This window comes from Heteronotia binoei, chromosome 4 (assembly GCF_032191835.1).
Source record: "Heteronotia binoei isolate CCM8104 ecotype False Entrance Well chromosome 4, APGP_CSIRO_Hbin_v1, whole genome shotgun sequence".
In the NCBI taxonomy this organism is placed as follows: Eukaryota; Metazoa; Chordata; class Lepidosauria; order Squamata; family Gekkonidae; genus Heteronotia; species Heteronotia binoei.
In genome coordinates this window covers 186,214,975-186,233,878 of record NC_083226.1, presented here as the reverse complement: position 1 = coordinate 186,233,878, position 18,904 = coordinate 186,214,975, and the positions used below count along the sequence as shown (strand labels likewise).

The following is an 18,904-nucleotide window of genomic DNA, read 5'->3' as shown; positions in this document are numbered from 1 at the left end:
AAGATGAACAAGTGAATGAGCCTGAGATTGTGTAGTTAATGCTGTTAGGCCCAGTGATTGTGGCCCCCCAGTACTTTTCTGATGAAGTGTGCTTGAGAGAGCACACGAAAGCTTATGTTCTGAATAAAAATTGGTTGGTCTTAAAGGTGCCACTTGATTCCTGCTTTGTAATTTCAGAACAGTGCAGAAGGTAGACGCGCTGGCCTGCAGGAGAACGGGATTTGGGTCCAGCAGCAGTGAACATAAGAACATAAGAGAAGCCATGTTGGATCAGGCCAATGGCCCATCCAGTCCAACACTCTGTGTCACATAAGAACATAAGAGAAGCCCTGTTGGATCAGGCCAGTGGCCCCTCCAGTCCAACACTCTGTGTCACACAGTGACCAAAAAATTTATATATATACACACATTGTGGCTAATAGCCACTGATGGACCTCTGCTCCATATTTTTATCCAATCCCCTCTTGAAGGTGGCTATACTTGTGGCCGCCACCACCTCCTGTGGCAGTGAATTCCACATGTTAATCACCCTTTGGGTGGACTTCCTTTTATCCGTTTTAACCTGTCTGCTCAGCAATTTTGTAGACACAGTGTTTTGCTCAATGTTTTGTAGACACAGAAGTCAACCTTCAGTCAGTGGAGGACTCGCCAGGCTGTCTGCTTGCCTGGTGGCAAGGGGGCCCCCTTAAACATTAGGCACCATGTTAAAAATGTTAATGACCTTTAAGTAGCTTGAAAATAGAACAGAAGTTCCAGTATTATTACTGTAATGCAAGTAAAAGTTACGATGTATGTAGGGTTGCCAGCCTCCAGGTGGGGCCTGGGGATCTCCCGCTTTTACACCTGATCTCCAGCTGGCAGAGATCCGCTCCCCTGGAGAAAGTGCAATCTGGATTTACATTTAAGATCTACTGTATACTATCAGTGAGGTCCGTTTCCCTGAGGAAGGTAGTCTTCAAGAACACGGTGCTGGCTATACCCTCTACTGGTCGGGTAAGTCAAAGGCTGAGAGCCGCCTTTCTGGCGTTGGCTTCATGGTCAGGAACTCCATTGCCTCCAAACTCGAAAACCTGCCAACAGGTCACTCAGATCGCATCATGTCCATGCGCCTCCCACTTCAAAACAAGCAGCATGCAACACTCTTCAGTGTGTATGGCCCAACCCTTCAAGCAGATCCTGCAGAAAAGAACAAGTTCTATGCTGATCTACGCAACCTCGTACGGAAGACCCCTACAGAGGACAAGGTGATCATCCTTGGCGACTTCAATGCCAGAGTAGGTAAAGACTCGGAAGCCTGGAAAGGAGTACTTGGCAAACACGGCATTGGCAACTGCAATGACAACGGGCGCCTCCTGCTAGAATTCTGCATGGAGCACCAGCTCACCATCACCAACACTATCTTCCAGCAGAAGAACAGTCTGAAGACAACCTGGATGCACCCACGGTCCAAGCATTGGCACCTTATCGACTACATTCTGGTGTGCCAGAGAGACCTTCGAGATGTCTTACACACCTGAGTAATGCCCAGCGCAGAATGTCATACGGATCATCGTCTTGTATGCTGCAATCTCCGTCTTCACTTTAAACCCACACCCAGGAGAGGAGGTATCCCTCGGAGGAAGTTTCAGGTTGGCAGCCTCCAGTCAGCCGAAGTTAAAGCTGCCTTCCAGGCAAAACTCCAGTCAAGAATTGAGGACCCCAGTTGCCCCACAGACCCTTCTCCAGAAGCACTCTGGGAACACCTAAAAACTACCGTCCTGCAGATCTCTGAAGAAGTCCTCGGGTTCTCCACAAGGAAGAACAAGGACTGGTTTGATGAGAACAATCAAGAGATCCAAGCATTACTGGCAAAAAAGAGATCTGCCTACCAAGCACATCTTGCTCAGCCCTCCTGTCCTGGGAAAAAAGCAACCTTTCGCGCTGCATGTAGCAACCTCCAGCGCAAGCTTCGAGACATTCAGAACGAGTGGTGGACCAAGCTTGCAGAGAGAACCCAGCTGTGTGCAGACACTGGTGATTTAAGAGGGTTCTACGAAGCCCTGAAGGCAGTATATGGTCCATCATATCAGGCTCAGAGTCCCTTGCATAGTGCAGACGGCCAAGTGCTCCTCACAGACAAGGCATCCATACTGAACCGGTGGTCGGAGTATTTTCAGGTTCTCTTCAGTGCCAACCGCGTAGTTCAAGATTCAGCAATCCACCTCACCCCACTTCAACCGGTGAAAACAGAGTTGGATGAGATCCCCACCCTAGAAGAGACTGTTAAAGCCATCAAGCAACTGAAAAGTGGCAAGGCAGCGGGAGTTGATGGAATTCCACCAGAGATCTGGAAGCATGGGGGCACAGTACTACATAGCTCACTTCACAAAGTACTTGTCACCTGCTGGGAACAAGGCAAATTACCACAGGACTTTCGCGATGCAATCATCATCACCCTATACAAGAACAAAGGGGAAAAGTCAGACTGCTCCAACTACCGGGGGATAACCCTGCTCTCCATCGCAGGCAAAATCCTTGCCAGAATACTCCTGAACAGACTGGTGCCCACCATTGCAGAAGAACTCCTCCCAGAGAGCCAGTGCGGCTTCAGAGCTAACAGGAGCACCACCGACATGGTATTTGTTCTCAGGCAGCTCCAAGAGAAATGCAGGGAACAGAACAAGGCTCTGTATGTGACTTTTGTCGACCTTACCAAAGCTTTCGATACCGTTAGCAGGAAAGGCCTGTGGCAAATCTTGGAACGTTTAGGATGTCCCCCAAGGTTCCTCAGCATGATCATCCAGCTACACGAAGACCAGCGAGGCCAAGTCAGACACTGCAACGACCTCTCGGAGCCCTTCCCAATAGGCACAGGTGTAAAGCAAGGCTGCGTTCTCGCGCCAACTCTCTTTACGATCTTCTTTAGCATGATGCTTCAAAGAGCCGCAGTAGATCTAGATGATGACGATGGTGTATACATCCGCTATCGCACCGATGGCAGCCTGTTCAACCTGAGGCGACTAAAGGCACACTCCAAGACAATGGAAAAACTCATCCGAGAGCTACTGTTTGCTGATGATGCTGCACTCGTCTCCCACTCGGCATCAGCTCTGCAGCATATGACGTCCTGCTTTGCAGAGGCTGCCAAGCTATTCGGCCTAGAAGTTAGTCTGAAGAAGACAGAAGTTCTCCACCAGCCTGCACCCCAGGAAGATTATCACCCTCCCTGCATCACTGTGGGTGAATCAGTTCTGAAGACCGTCCAGCAGTTCAGCTACCTGGGGTGCATCATCTCCTCAGATGCCAAGATCGACAAGGAGATTGACAACAGGCTGGCAAAGGCAAACCGTGCCTTTGGCCGACTGCACAAAAGAGTGTGGAGCAACAAGCATCTGAAAAAAGGCACAAAGATCAATGTTTACAAAGCGGTTGTGATGACAACCCTCATCTACGGCTCCGAATCGTGGGTTTTATACCGTCATCACCTGCGACTCCTTGAGCGCTTTCATCAGCGCTGCCTTCGCACCATCCTCAACATCCACTGGAGTGACTTTGTGACCAACACTGAAGTCCTCAAGCGGGCAGAGGTTACCAGCATCGAGGCACTGCTGTTGAAGACGCAGCTGCGCTGGGCAGGGCATATTTCTAGGATGGAAAACCACCGCCTTCCCAAGATTGCCCTGTATGGCGAACTCTCCACCGGCCATCGAAATAGAGGGGCACCAAAGAAGAGGTACAAGGACTCCTTGAAGAAATCCCTTGGCACCTGTCACATCAACCATCACCAGTGGTCTGACCTAGCCTCAGATCGCAAAGCATGGAGGCACACCATCCACCAGGCTGTCTCTTCCTTTGAGAACGCACGCATAGCTGGTCTTGAGGACAAAAGGAGATTGAGGAAGAATCGCACTGCTACAGCACCAACCCCAAATCAGACTTTTCCCTGCAGCCGCTGTGGCCGGACCTGCCTGTCCCACATTGGTCTTGTCAGCCACCAGCGAGCCTGCAGCAAACGTGGGCTATTGCACCCTTCTTAAATCTTCGTTCGCGAAGCCAAGCCGAGAGATACTATCAGTAATATGTACAATTTATCTACACTGTAATTACTAAAATAAAAATATTTATTTCGCAAAAACTTTTAATTGTACTTTTTTGCTTTTTTACCGCCAATGTTTTTTTAAAATTTTTATTTCTTACAAAAATGAACGGATCGCCTTCCAGTTGCGGGTCTCCTGGCAACCAATATCTTTAGACCCAGCCCGCCACTGAGAGTCCAGCAGAGACCAAGATGACGTTTGTGGCACCAGCTTTCAAGCACCAACACCCCCTGCATCGGCTGTTGGACTCGTCCCCAAGGCTCCCTTCCAACTACTGCTCGCCTCATTGCGATGAACACCTTCCCCTCCTGTGCACCACATGCGGGGCAAGCCGCTGGCGCCAACCCCCACCCCACCCCATGCCCTGCTGAGGCCCAAAGCCTGCCAGGTGGCCATGGAGCAAGGGGAAGGAGCCTTACTTATGGGGACTGAGCAAACGGGAGGAAGGAGCAGGCAGCGTCTAGGATAGGGGCAGTGAACTCAATTTGTTATGAGGGTTGGACTGACATAAATGAGACCTTGCTGGGCGAGGCCATGTGTGTCCCTATTTAAGATTAGGTAGCAGAGAGATAAACTTTATAAAGGACACAGACAAACCACAATTAAAGGTTTTTTAAAACCTTAAAATAAAACATGCTTAAAACATTAGCACTCGTTGGTCTTAGAAGGTGCTTTCTTTGTGTTTCTCCCAAGGGAACCAGCTTTGCCTCTTTCCTTCCTTCCCCAGGAAATCAGGAGGGGGAGGAGCCTCAGCCAATAGAAGGGAGACTTGGCTCAGTAGCTCTGCTGTGCGATGGAGACAGCCTGGCAAAGCAAGCTATGTATCCCCCCTTCCTCCCCAAGGGAGGAGCCTCAGCCAATGGAGAAAATAGAGGCTTTGCTCTGTAGCTCCGGCGTGATTGAGCAAGCCTCGCAAAGCAAACTGTTATGCAGAAGGAAGCAAGATATAGGGAGAAGGAAGCAGATGACAGCCAGTTGCTTGGGGGCCTGATAGGAGTCCCCTGGGGTCTGATTCAGTCCACGGGCCGTATGTTTGACACCCCCAGTCTAGAATGAGAGCCAACGTGGTATAGTGGTTGAGCACAGACTCTAATCTGGGAGGACCGGGTTTGATTCCCCACTCCCCCCCCCCCGCCACGAAGCCAGCTGGGTGATCTTGGGTCAGTCACAAGTTCTCTCAAGAGCAGTTCTATCAGCCCCACCTCCCTCACAGGGTGTCTCTTGCAGGGAGGGGAAGGGAAAGGAGACTGTAAGCTGCTCTGAGACTCCCGAGCGAAGGGCAGGGTATAAATCAAATCTCTTCTTCTAGAACACAAGGACAGATGCCCCCCCCCCCAAAGGAGCAGCACCCGATTCTCCAGCAAGCAAAGTGTTCACCCCTCACACTCACCTGCTGGTCCCAGGAGCTGCTCTCCAGTCTTGGCACAGGAAACGCTCCGTGGCGAGAGAAGCTTCCACAGCAATGCCGGGTTTATTCCTTATTCCCTCTGTGCAGAAGAGTCTTCCAGCCCAGAATTCAGAATGTCAAGGACTGGGGCTGCTGTCTGCTCTTCTGCAGGGCCCCTTGCAGACCTGCAGCTTGTGAAAGGGAAGGGAGGAGCACAGAGCCCCCCAGCTCTGCTTTGGCCAGTGGTCCCGGCTGATGCAGGACAGCGGGCGACCCCCTCAAGCCCCGCCTCCCTGTCGCAGCACTCCATCATTTGTCCGGCCCATTAGAACAGCAGAGGTTCCGGCTGTGTTTGCACTACGGCCTGATTAGTCGTCTCCCACCTGAAATGGAGTCATTTTATTGTTCTGTCTATTGACTTCTCATTTTCAGGAGGAGGATTTTAAGAAAATGGGAAATGGCGTTTCACTTTGTGCACCTTGCTGATTCCAAACGTTTGTTTTGTAAAATCTGCAAAATCTATATTACTGATGAATTTTGTTTTTCCATTGCCATTTGCTTACGACCGCATGGTCTGTGAGCAATAAACATACACAGTATGTCACAGAAGTGAGTGCACCCCCTCACATTTTGTCAATATTTAAGTATATCTTTTCATGTGACCACACTGAAGAAATGACTCTTGGCTACAGTGTAAAGTAGCCACCATTATTTTCCAGCACTGGTCTGGGGCTGCATGAGTGCTGCCGGCACTGGGGAGCTACTGTTCATTGAGGGAACCATGAATGCCAACACGTATTGTGACATACTGAAGCAGAGCACGATCCCCTCCCTTCGGAGACTGGGCTGCAGAAAGACTGAGAGATCTTTCAGAAAGACTGCGAGATCTGCAGTCTTCCTTCGGAGACTGGGCCGCAGGGCAGTATTCCAACATGATAACGACCCCAAACACACCTCCAAAACGACCACTGACTTGCTAAAGAAGCTGAGGGTAAAGGTGAGCGACTGGCCAAGCATGTCTCCAGACCATCTGTGGGGCACCCTGAAACACAAGGTGGAGGTGTGCAAGGTCTCTAACAGCTACGTGACGTCGTCATGGAGGAGTGGAAGAGGACTCCAGTGGCAACCTGTGAAGCTCTGGTGAACTCTATGCCCAAGAGGGTTAAGGCAGTGCTGGAAAATAATGGTGGCCACACAAAATATTGAAACTTTGGGCCCCATTTGGACATTATCGCTTAGGGGTGTACCCACTTTTGTTGCCAGCAGTTTAAGCATTAATGGCTGTGCTTTGTGTAATTTTGAGGGGACAGCACATTCACACTGTTATGCAAGCTGCAGGCTCACTACTTTCTCGGCTTGGCTTCGCGAACGAAGATTTAAGAAGGGTGCAATAGTCCACGTCTGCTGCAGGCTCGCTGGTGGCTGACAAGACCAATGCGGGACAGGCAGGTCCGTCCACAGTGGCTGCAGGGAAAAGTCTGATTTAGGGCTGGCGCCGTAGCAGTGCGATTCTTCCTCAATCTTCTTTTGTCCTCAAGTCCAGCTATGCGTGCGTTCTCAAAGGAAGAGACAGCCTGGTGGATGGTGTGCCTCCATGCTTTGCGATCTGAGGCTAGGTCAGACCACTGGTGATGGCTGATGTGACAGGTGCTAAGGGATTTCTTCAAGGAGTCCTTGTACCTCTTCTTTGGTGCCCCTCTATTTCGATGGCCGGTGGAGAGTTCACCATACAGGGCAATCTTGGGAAGGCGGTGGTTTTCCATCCTAGAAATATGCCCTGCCCAGCGCAGCTGCGTCTTCAACAGCAGTGCCTCGATGCTGGTAACCTCCGCCCGCTTGAGGACTTCAGTGTTGGTCACAAAGTCACTCCAGTGGATGTTGAGGATGGTGCGAAGGCAGCGCTGATGAAAGCGCTCAAGAAGTCGCAGGTGATGACGGTATAAAACCCACGATTCGGAGCCGTAGATGAGGGTTGTAATCACAACCGCTTTGTAAACATTGATCTTTGTGCCTTTTTTCAGATGCTTGTTGCTCCACACTCTTTTGTGCAGTCGGCCAAATGCACGGTTTGCCTTTGCCAGCCTGTTGTCAATCTCCTTGTCGATCTTGGCATCTGAGGAGATGATGCACCCCAGGTAGCTGAACTGCTGGACTGTCTTCAGAACTGATTCACCCACAGTGATGCAGGGAGGGTGATAACCTTCCTGGGGTGCAGGCTGGTGGAGAACTTCTGTCTTCTTCAGACTAACTTCTGGGCCGAATAGCTTGGCAGCCTCTGCAAAGCAGGACGTCATATGCTGCAGAGCTGATACCGAGTGGGAGACGAGTGCAGCAGCATCAGCAAACAGTAGCTCTCGGATGAGTTTTTCCATTGTCTTGGAGTGGGCCTTTAGTCGCCTCAGGTTGAACAGGCTGCCATCGGTGCGATAGCGGATGTAGACTGTAGCTACACTGTAGCTAAGTGTCATTTCTTCAGTGTTGCCACATGAAAAGATATACTTAAATATTTACAAAATGTGAGGGGGCGTACTCACTTCTGTGACATACTGTACGAATGGACTTCTAATTTTACTGCTTATTGTAAGTCTGTTGTGAGGCTGCTCACAAGATAGGACGGACTAGAAATGAGCAGAAATAACTAAATAATAAACATCACACCCCACAAGGACAGAGGTTGCCAAGAGGCAAACAACTGGACCGCAGACTCTTCCCTTCAGGACAGGAGGCCTCAAAGCGCCACGAGAGAGGGGGGAGGATGGACTCCTGCAGAAAGCATCCCATCTCCTCAGGGCGCAAGGAAGACCTCTCTTGCACTTGAGATGGAGGCCAGCCCCGCAGGACTCCGCTCTCACCCAGGGACTCCCACCTCCCGTGTGTGGCCAGAGAAAAGACCCAGCCGTGAGAACAACGGCCACGAGAAACTGTAAAGCCCCTGTCCCTTCAAGGGAAGTTCACTTTCCCAAACCAAACCTCAGTGTGTTCATCTTGTCGTTGTTCCCTCGCTCAGAGAGAGGCGTGAACTGAACATGTGGGATCATGGAGTTGGGAGGGACCTCCAGGGTCATCTAGTCCACCCCCCTGCACAATGCAGGAAACTCACAAACACCTCCCCCTAAATTCACAGGATCCACATTGCTGTCAGGTGGCCTTCTAGCCTCTGTTGAAAAACCTCCAAGGAAGGAGAGCCCACCACCTCCCGAGGAGGAAGCCTGTTAGAATCATAGAAGAGCTGGAAAGGACCTCCAGGGCCATCTAGTCCTACCCCCTGCACAATGCAGGGAACTCACAAACACCTCCCCCTAAATTCACAGGATCTTCATTGCTGTCAGATGGCCATCTAGCCTCTGTTGAGAAACCTCCAAGGAAGGAGAGCCCACCATCTCCCAAGGAGGAAGCCTGTTAGAATCATAGAAGAGTTGGAAGGGATCCCCAGGGTCATCTAGTCAAACCCCCTGAACAATGCAGGAAACTCACAAACACTTCCCCCTAAATTCATAGGATCTTCATTGCTGTCAGATGGCCATCTAGCCTCTGGTTAGAAACCTCCAAGGAAGGAGACCACATCACCTCCCAAGGAAGCCTGTTCCACCGAGGAACCGCTCTAACGGTCAGGAAGTTCTTCTTAATGTTGAGCCGGAAACTCTTTTGATTTAATGTTAACCTTTTGGTTCTGATCCTACCTTCCAGGGCCACAGAAAACAATCCCACATCATCCTCTATAGAACAGCCCTTCAAGTACTTGAAGATGGTGATCCTATCACCTCTCAGCCACCTCCTCTCCAGGCTAAACATCCCCAGCTCCTTCAACCTTTCCTCATAGGACTTGGAGATTGTGATCAAAGAATCATAGAGTTGGAACGGACCTCCAGGGTCATCTAGTCCAACTCTCTACACAATGCAGAAAATTCACAAATACCTCCCCCTAAATTCACAGGATCTTCATTGCTGTCAAACGCTTAAAAACCTCCAAGGGAGAGCCCACTACCTCCCAAAGGAAGAAGCCTGTTCCATTGAGGAACCGTTCTAATGGTCACGAAGTTTTTCCTCATGTTGAACCGGAAACTCTTTTGATTTAATTTCAACCCATTGGTTCTGGTCCTACCTTCCAGGGCCACAGAAAACAATTCCACACTATCCTCTAGAGGACAGCCCTTCAAGTACTTGAAAATGGTGATCCTATTACCTCTCAGCCACCTCCTCTCCTGGCTAAACATCCCCAGCTCCTTCAACCTTTCCTCCTAGGACTTGGTCTCCAGACCCCTCACCATCTTCGTCGCCCTCCTCTGGACCCCTTCCAGCTTGTCTAGATCCTTCTTAAAATGTGGTGCCCAAAACTGAACACAATACTCCAGGGGAGGTCTTACCACAGCAGAGTAAAGCGATACCATCACATAACGTGATCTGGACACTAGACTTCTGTTGATACAGCCCAAAATTGCATTTGCCTTTTTAGCCACCGCATCACACTGTTGACTCATGTTCAGCGTCTGATCCACTAAGACCCCTAGATCTTTTTCACACATACTTCTGCTTAGACAAGTCTCCCCCATCCTATAACCATGCATTAGATTTTTCTTGTGGAACCTACCTCTGCTCGGCCCATCCTATTTTCATTTATTTGTGTTAATTTCTAGTCCGCCTCTCCTGCCAGTGGGCTCACAACAGAGTGAGATAATAATAATTGGACTGGAGGATCCACCGGCCTGAAACCACACGGCTTCTCTCTGCCCCTGAGCACAGCTGCCCCTTTGGGGACTCCTGGCCAAGTCTGCATGTTTCCCCTGCAGCGGTGTGCTGTTCTCAGTGGGGGGGGGGGGCAGCCATCCCAAAAGCTGACATGGAGGTCAGAAGGGCATGAAGGAATCCCTCTGCCTTCCTCTTCTGCAAGAGCCCCCTCCCTTCTTTCTGGGCTGGCTTTCTTTCAGCAGGGCAGGTTGCCCTTCTGCCCCTTATTACAGGGAGGGAGTGTTGTTTCAGAGTCCCCACAGAGACGGAAGAAGCAGGCAGCTGGGGACTCCCAGGCCCCACAGACAAAAAAGAGAACGAAAGGCATCCTGCGCACGCACACCCACCCACCCAAGCACACACACAAACACACACACCCTTCTGCTGGCACTGCAGTAGAGCTGCCCTACAGAGGATGGGAAAGAGGTGAAGTGCGCGGGCTCCTCTCTGGGAGAACCGGGCTTGATTCCCCACTCCTCCCCTTGCAGCTGCTGGAATGGCCTTGGGTCAGCCATAGCCCTCACATTGTCCTTGAAAGGGCAGCTTCTGTGGGAGCCAGTTTGGTGTAGTGGTGAAGTGTGTGGACTCCTATCTGGGAGAACCGGGTTTGATTCCCCACTCCTCCCCTTGCAGCTGCTGGAATGGCCTTGGGTCAGCCATAACTCTCATAGAGTTGTTCTTGAAAGGGCAGCTGCTGTGAGAGCCCTCTCAGCCCCATCCACCTCACAGGATGTCTGCTGTGGGGGGAGAAGACATAGGAGATTGTAAGCTGCTCTGAGTCTCTGATTCAGAGAGAAGGGCGGGGTATAAATCTGCAATTGGTCTTCTTTTTCTTCTGCCTGCCCCCATTCTGGCTTCTGGGAAATGGCAGCTGGTAGGTCAGGAAGGCCTCTTGCTCAGCCCAGACTCAGCCCCCGAGTCCTGCCTTTGAAACCCAGCCCTTGCCCAGGAGGCCTGGTGCCTGCTCTGGAATGGCTGCAACTGCACGAGCACACCCATCTCCCCCTCCTTCCCTCCCCCCCCCCCAATAAATAAGCCGCTCAGTCCCGCGAGAAAGAGCCGAGCGCCAACGCTGCTACAAGATCCTTTATTCGAGGCTACGCGAGCTGCTTCTCCAAACACTGGCACGTATAAACAGTGATTAAAAATCACGACGACAACTTGGTGGGGCTCCAACGGGCGCTCGTCCATTCCGTCGCACGGCGCCTGAAAGCGTGCTTGAGAAACAGACGGGTCCTCTCGTACAGCTGTACAAGGGCCAAGACAAAAATAGAAAAACAAGCCCCCAAATATGTACACAGATGCCCATCACGTGCGGTCCCCGCCCACTCACGGAAAGAGCGACGGGGCAGGACCGGTGAGGACCAGACTGGCACAGGCCCAGAGCGGAGGAGTGCAAAATCATCGCCCCAAGTCCCCACAGAGCTGAACAGCAACCCTTGCCTGGGGGAGGAGGAGGAGGAAGGCTCTCCAGGACAACAACAGAACTCCGTGGACAATAAGGCAGCTCTGAGAGAGAACAACTCCGAGATGGGGGGGTTTGGTCAGTGTTATGTGCTCTTTCGGGGGGGGGGGTCAGAAGGGTAGCAGGCAACTCCTGGTTTCTGCCAGGAACCCCTCTCAGAAGCCCCCTGAGTAGCGCCAGCCGCCACGCCCACTCTGCCAGGGCTCAAATGCAGCTGCCACGTGACCCTCTCTCAGCCCACCCAGCCACGCTCCGCCCTGCTCCCCACGTTCTCCGCCATTTGCCGGACTCTGTGCCAGTCCAGAACACACCGGGTGAAAACTCCCTCCTCCTCCCCCACTGCCAGAGAAGGAGTGTCCTCGCCGGAGCCAGAGCAACCACCACGGAGGCAGGGACCCCTTCCCCTCCCTCCCCCCCCCCCCAGTCCCAGTCCTGAATGGCTCAGAGAGTGGCTCTTCCCTCCCGCCAGGGTTCTACCACAGAGGCCAGGGAGGCGAAGCTCCACCGGGATCGCAGAGGGCAAAGTGCTGTGTTTCTTGGCACGAGGTGCACGGAGCGTGGCCTGCAGGGCGGGGGGGCTCAGCTCCCTTCCTCCGCCGAGCGGGACTCCGACTTCAGCTTGACAAACTCCTTGGCCACCTCATCGTTGGTCCTTTGCGAGAGAATGCGCAGGACGGTGAGCCCCGTGTCGTCCATGTGCACCCTGCGCCCCAGCGGGCACCAGCACGCGCAGCTCCCCTTCTCCGCCACGTCCCTGAGCTGCATCACAGCGATGCCTAGGATGCGGTCCTCGCGGGCAAAGCAGTAGTCCTTCACGCAGATCTGCAGCTCGTAAGCGTCTGGCCCGGCCTCGTTCCCAAGCAGGCTGGAGAAAGAGACCAGAGAGGGCCGTCTCAGCCACCCTGTGCAGAAGAGAAGAGCTGCCTCCCACGCTTTTGAAAAGCAGCTGCCTCCTCCCGCCCCAGAGGGGAAAAGCAACCTCAGTTCCTCCACCGGACGTCTTTCTTTGCTGCCCTGGACATTCTTGCCCAAAGGACGCTCCCTCCCTCCCTCAGCAGAACTCTTCCTTGGGCTGCTAAACAGGGCTGAAGGGGGCAACAGTTTTTGGAAACGGCCTAAGCCGGCGGCCAGTGTTTTGGGGAGGGCCAAGTTTGCGCTTCTGATTGCTGTTCCAATTTTTCAGATTGTTTATTAAGTATGTCTGTAAGCTGCATGGCACCCCTGCTGGGCACTGAAGGGGGGGCCCCCACAAATTGCCTAAATCAGGGTTTCCCAAACTTTTACACACCATGGCCCGGTTATTTTTACACTTCTCCGTCGTGGCCCACTAAAATTTGGGGGTAGAGCTGGGAGACAGGAAAGCCTGTCTCTTTTTCTATAGAAGTCTCCAAGGAAAACGGAGCTCAGGCTTTGCAGCCTGTGTCAGTCTTCACACCTAGCTTTTCTCTGCACAACACAGAGACGGAGGAAGGAAGGAAGGAAGGAAGGAAGGAAGGAAGGAAGGAAGGAAGGAAGGAAGGAAGGAAGGAAGGAAGGAAGGAAGGAAGGAAGGAAGGAAGGAAGGAAAATGGAGCTCAGGCTTTGCAGCCTGTGTCAGTCTTCACGCCTAGCTTTTATCTGACCAACACAGAGACATTGGGGGATGGCAGGAAGGAAAACGGAGCTCACGCTTTGCAACCTGTGTCAATCACCAAACCTAGCTTTTATCTGCATAACACAGAAATGGGGAAAGGAAAGAAAAAGGAGCTTAGGCTTTGCAACCTAAGCCTAGCTTTTCTTCAAGCCTAGCTTTTCTCTGCATAACACAGAGATGGAGGAAGGAAGGAAGGAAAATGGAGCTCAGGCTTTACAGCCTGTGTCAGTCTTCAAGCCTAGCTTTTATCTACACAACACAGAGATGGGAAAGGAAGGAAGCAGAGCAGAGCTTATGCTTTCCTGGGGGCGAGGCTAACTTTGGCTTTTCTTGTGACCCGGTATTGAGGCTTCTGTGGCCCGGTACCGGGTCGCGACCCTGCAAATTGGAAACGCTGGCCAAAATGAATAAAGCTGTCAGCTCGAGCAAAACCTCAGCCAAACACTGGACTGCCCACCCCCCCAATGACAGGTGTGAACTACCCCACCATAAACAGAGAACAGCCTCTGTGTTTCCCTTTGTTCGATCTGAAGTTGACACGACATTTCCCCCTGTTCTTCCGGCATTTTCTTTATGGGATGACTTCAGAGTGAGAATCTGCTCTCAGCATCTGAAAAGGCTGCTCTCCCCCGTCCCCCCCAACCGGCACCCAGACGGAGTCTCTTGTTTGTTTTTGCTGCAATGAGTCACATGCCACCCCCATCCCACCCCTTGTTTAGCTGTCTCCATGAGACTCAGAGGGAGTCCGGGGAAAACAGACAACCCCGCAAAAGGGGGCTGCCAATCCAGACTAGGTCTGAAGGTCTCTACAGGGAGGAGCTAGCTACCAGCCATGTGGGAGGGGGGGTGTCCTACACTTCCACTTCCCCTGGGGCTCTATGGGTCCTGCTTCTGCTGACAGTGGGGAGCATCTCAAGGAAAAGGGTGGGGGTGATGCTCTGTATTCTTGGTGCTTGGGGTGGGACACAGAGGGAGGGCTTCTAGCCCCACTGATGGACCCCCTGATGGCACCTGGGTTTTTTTGTCCCCTGTGTGACACAGAGTTTTGGACTGGATGGGCCATTGGCCAGATCCAACAGGGCTTTTCTTATGTTCTTATGAGACACAGAGTGTTGGACTGGAGGGGCCATTGGCCTGATCCAACATGGCTTCTCTTATGTTCTTATGTGATACAGAGTGTTGGACTGGAGGGGCCACTGGCCTGATCCAACATGGCTTCTCTTATGTTCTTATGTGACACAGAGTGTGGGACTGGAGGGGCCACTAGCCTGATCCAACATGGCTTCTCTTATGTTCTTATGTGACACAGAGTGTTGGACTGGAGGGGCCACTGGCCTGATCCAACAGGGCTTCTCTTATATTCTTATGTGACACAGAGTGTTGGACTGGAGGGGCCACTGGCCTGATCCAACAGGGCTTCTTTTATGTTCTTATGTGACACAGAGTGTTGGACTAGAGGGGCCACTGGCCTGATCCAACAGGGCTTCTCTTATGTTCTTATGTGACACAGAGTGTTGGACTGGAGGGGCCACTGGCCTGATCCAACAGGGCTTCTCTTATGTTCTTATGTGACAGAGAGTGTTGGACTGGAGGGGCCACTGGCCTGATCCAACAGGGCTTCTCTTATGTTCTTATGTGACAGAGAGTGTTGGACTGGAGGGGCCACTGGCCTGATCCAACATGGCTTCTCTTATGTGACACAGAGTGTTGGACTGGAGGGGCCATTGGCCTGATCCAACAGGGCTTCTCTTATGTTCTTATGTGACACAGAGTGTTGGACTGGAGGGGCCACTGGCCTGATCCAACATGGCTTCTCTTATGTTCTTATGTGGCACAGAGTGTTGGACTGGAGGGGCCATTGGCCTGATCCAACATGGCTTCTTTTATGTTCTTATGTGACACAGAGTGTGGGACTGGAGGGGCCACTGGCCTGATCCAACATGGCTTCTCTTATGTTCTTATGTGACACAGAGTGTTGGACTGGAGGGGCCACTGGCCTGATCCAACAGGGCTTCTCTTATGTTCTTATGTGACACAGAGTGTTGGACTGGAGGGGCCACTGGCCTGATCCAACAGGGCTTCTTTTATGTTCTTATGTGACACAGAGTGTTGGACTGGAGGGGCCACTGGCCTGATCCAACAGGGCTTCTCTTATGTTCTTATGTGACAGAGAGTGTTGGACTGGAGGGGCCACTGGCCTGATCCAACAGGGCTTCTCTTATGTTCTTATGTGACAGAGAGTGTTGGACTGGAGGGGCCACTGGCCTGATCCAACATGGCTTCTCTTATGTGACACAGAGTGTTGGACTGGAGGGGCCATTGGCCTGATCCAACAGGGCTTCTCTTATGTTCTTATGTGACACAGAGTGTTGGACTGGAGGGGCCACTGGCCTGATGCAACAGGGCTTCTCTTATGTTCTTATGTGACACAGAGTGTTGGACTGGAGGGGCCACTGGCCTGATCCAACAGGGCTTCTCTTATGTTCTTATGTGACAGAGAGTGTTGGACTGGAGGGGCCACTGGCCTGATCCAACATGGCTTCTCTTATGTGACACAGAGTGTTGGACTGGAGGGGCCATTGGCCTGATCCAACAGGGCTTCTCTTATGTTCTTATGTGACACAGAGTGTTGGACTGGAGGGGCCACTGGCCTGATCCAACATGGCTTCTCTTATGTTCTTATGTGGCACAGAGTGTTGGACTGGAGGGGCCATTGGCCTGATCCAACATGGCTTCTTTTATGTTCTTATGTGACACAGAGTGTGGGACTGGAGGGGCCACTGGCCTGATCCAACATGGCTTCTCTTATGTTCTTATGTGACACAGAGTGTTGGACTGGAGGGGCCACTGGCCTGATCCAACAGGGCTTCTCTTATGTTCTTATGTGACACAGAGTGTTGGACTGGAGGGGCCACTGGCCTGATCCAACAGGGCTTCTTTTATGTTCTTATGTGACACAGAGTGTTGGACTGGAGGGGCCACTGGCCTGATCCAACAGGGCTTCTCTTATGTTCTTATGTGACAGAGAGTGTTGGACTGGAGGGGCCACTGGCCTGATCCAACAGGGCTTCTCTTATGTTCTTATGTGACAGAGAGTGTTGGACTGGAGGGGCCACTGGCCTGATCCAACATGGCTTCTCTTATGTGACACAGAGTGTTGGACTGGAGGGGCCATTGGCCTGATCCAACAGGGCTTCTCTTATGTTCTTATGTGACACAGAGTGTTGGACTGGAGGGGCCACTGGCCTGATGCAACAGGGCTTCTCTTATGTTCTTATGTGACACAGAGTGTTGGACTGGAGGGGCCACTGGCCTGATCCAACAGGGCTACTCTTACGTTTTTATGGGGTGGATCCCTGCCTGTTGTGTTGCTCAGAACCGAGAGAGACCAAGTGAGCCAGACGCTGTGTGGGACAGACAGGAAGGGTCACAGAAAGACTTACAAGTGGAATGTTTCGTTGTACTTTGGAGTCCAGTTGTTGCTCTTGGACTTGGTGGTGAACCTCCGCTTCTTGTCGCTTTGGTGTGGCCCAATCATGGTGACCTCCACAAAGGGACGGAACATGCCCGAGGTCTGCCACTTCAGGTCGTTGGCTGCCACCACTGCACCAGAGACAGAGAGAGCTGAAGGGACCAGCACGCCGGGAACTTTGCTTTGCCACATGCACAACAGCGGCACAGGACAGACGGAATGTCCGGGCACCTCACCTGGCACAGGCAACCTCTGCTTCCTACGCCCCGCCTTCCCCCACCTCTGCTGACACCCGGAATTACTGCCCCGTTGGATGTCCCTGCCAATGTCCAGCAGCCACGCTCCTAGCCTGCTGTGGGCAGAGAAGGGCACTGGATCTGCCTGGAGTGCCATCTACAAGGTAGCACAGTGGGTGCCACGACAGCAGAACAAGCCCTGACAGGGAGGGCCAGCCTGCTCAGCAGAAGAACCCCCCTCCCCCCCACCTCACCCTGCAGCCGCCCTGCTCCTGGCCCGGCTCCTCCTACCTTTGACTGTGACTTTGTGCTCTCCAGTGCCGGGGTGGGTGTAGAGGTCAATCTGGATAGACACTTCCCCCACGGGGTCATCTGCTCCAGAGCCTGGACGGAGACAGGACACAGCTCAGGGGTGGGGGTGGGGCTGCACTGGAGGAGGATCCCAGACCCCTGCAAACTCCCCCCCAATCCCTGCTGCAGCCAATGACATGCCTGCTGGCCCCCCCACACTCTTTCCGGGGCTCTCTGCAAGGCTGCCCCCTTCATAGAATCCTAGAGTGGGAAGGGACCTTCAGAGTCATCTAGTCCAACCCCCTGCACAAGGCAGGAAACTCACAAACACCTCCCCCTAAATTCACAGGATTTTCATCGCTGTCAGGTGGCCATCTAGCCTCTATTAAAAACCTCCAAGGAAGGACAGCCCACCACCTCCCGAGGAGGAAGCCTGTTAGAATCATAGAAGACTTGGAAGGGACCTCCAGGGCCATCTAGTCCAACCCCCTGATCAATGCAGGAAACTCACAAACCCCTCCCCCTAAATTCACAGGATCCACATTGCTGTCAGGTGGCCATCTAGCCTCTGCTTAAAAGCCTCCAAGGAAGGAGAGCCCACCACCTCCTGAGGAGGAAGCCTGTTACATTGAGGAACTGCTCTAAGTGTCAGGAATCATAGCCTTCGAAGGGACCTCCAGGGTCATCTAGTCCAACCCCCTGCACAATGCAGGAAACTCACAAACCCCTCCCCCTAAATTCACAGGATCTTCATCGCTGTCAGGTGGCCATCTAGCCTCTGTTGAAAAACCTCCAAGGAAGGAGAACCCACCACCTCCTGAGGAAGCCTGTTCCACTGAGGAATTGCTCTAATGGTCAGGAAGTCCTTCCTGATGTTGAGCTGGAAAGTCTTTTGATTTAATTTCAACCCACTGGTTCTGGTCCCACCTTCTGGGGGTACAGAAAACAATTCCACCCCATCCTATCACCTCTCAGCCGCCTCCTCTCCAGGCTAAACATCCCCAGCTCCTTCAACCTTTCCTCCTAGGACTTGGTCTCCAGACCCCTCACCATCTTCGTTGCCCTCCTCTGGACCCATTCCAACTTGTCTATATCCTTCTTAAAATGTGGTGCTCAAAACTGAACACAATACTCCAGGTGAGGTCTTGCCAGAGCAGAGTAAAGCGATACCATCACATCACGTGATCTGGACACTAAACTTCTTTATGCCCAGCTGATTATGTCAAAGTGCGCTGGAGCAACAGGGCCTTGCAGCCTGCTGGTTTTCTAGGGATTCAGGCCTGGCGTGAACTGATTGTATCGCTTTACTCTGCTCTGGGAAGACCTCACCTGGAGTATTGTGTTCAGTTTGGGACATCACATTTTAAGAAGGATCTAGACAAGCTGGAACAGGTCCAGAGGAGGGCGATGAAGATGGTGAGGGGTCTGGAGACCAAGTCCTATGAGGAAAGGTTGAAGGAGATGGGGATGTTTAGCCTGGAGAGGAGGCGGCTGAGAGGTGATAGGATCACCATCTTCAAGTACTTGAAGGGCTGCCCTATAGAGGATGGTGTGGAATTGTTTTCTGTGGCCCCAGAAGGTAGGACCAGAACCAATGGGTTGAAATTAAATTTAAAAAG

The 18,904-nt window shown here is 52.3% G+C and overlaps 1 protein-coding gene across 1 annotated transcript in view; it reads right to left on the bottom strand.

Annotated features, from left to right (window-relative positions):
* Nucleotides 1-12,163: 12,163 nt before the first annotated feature.
* UNC13B (unc-13 homolog B) overlaps nt 12,164-18,904 on the bottom strand; it is a 294,094-nt gene continuing 287,353 nt past the window's right edge. Inside the window, exons 40-42 of the mRNA XM_060236646.1 lie at nt 17,286-17,378; nt 16,730-16,889; nt 12,164-12,518 (exon numbers count right to left, since the gene is read on the bottom strand). Coding sequence (XP_060092629.1) covers nt 12,233-12,518; nt 16,730-16,889; nt 17,286-17,378 — 539 coding nt within the window. The 3' untranslated portion in view covers nt 12,164-12,232. The remainder of the gene's footprint in view (nt 12,519-16,729; nt 16,890-17,285; nt 17,379-18,904) is intronic.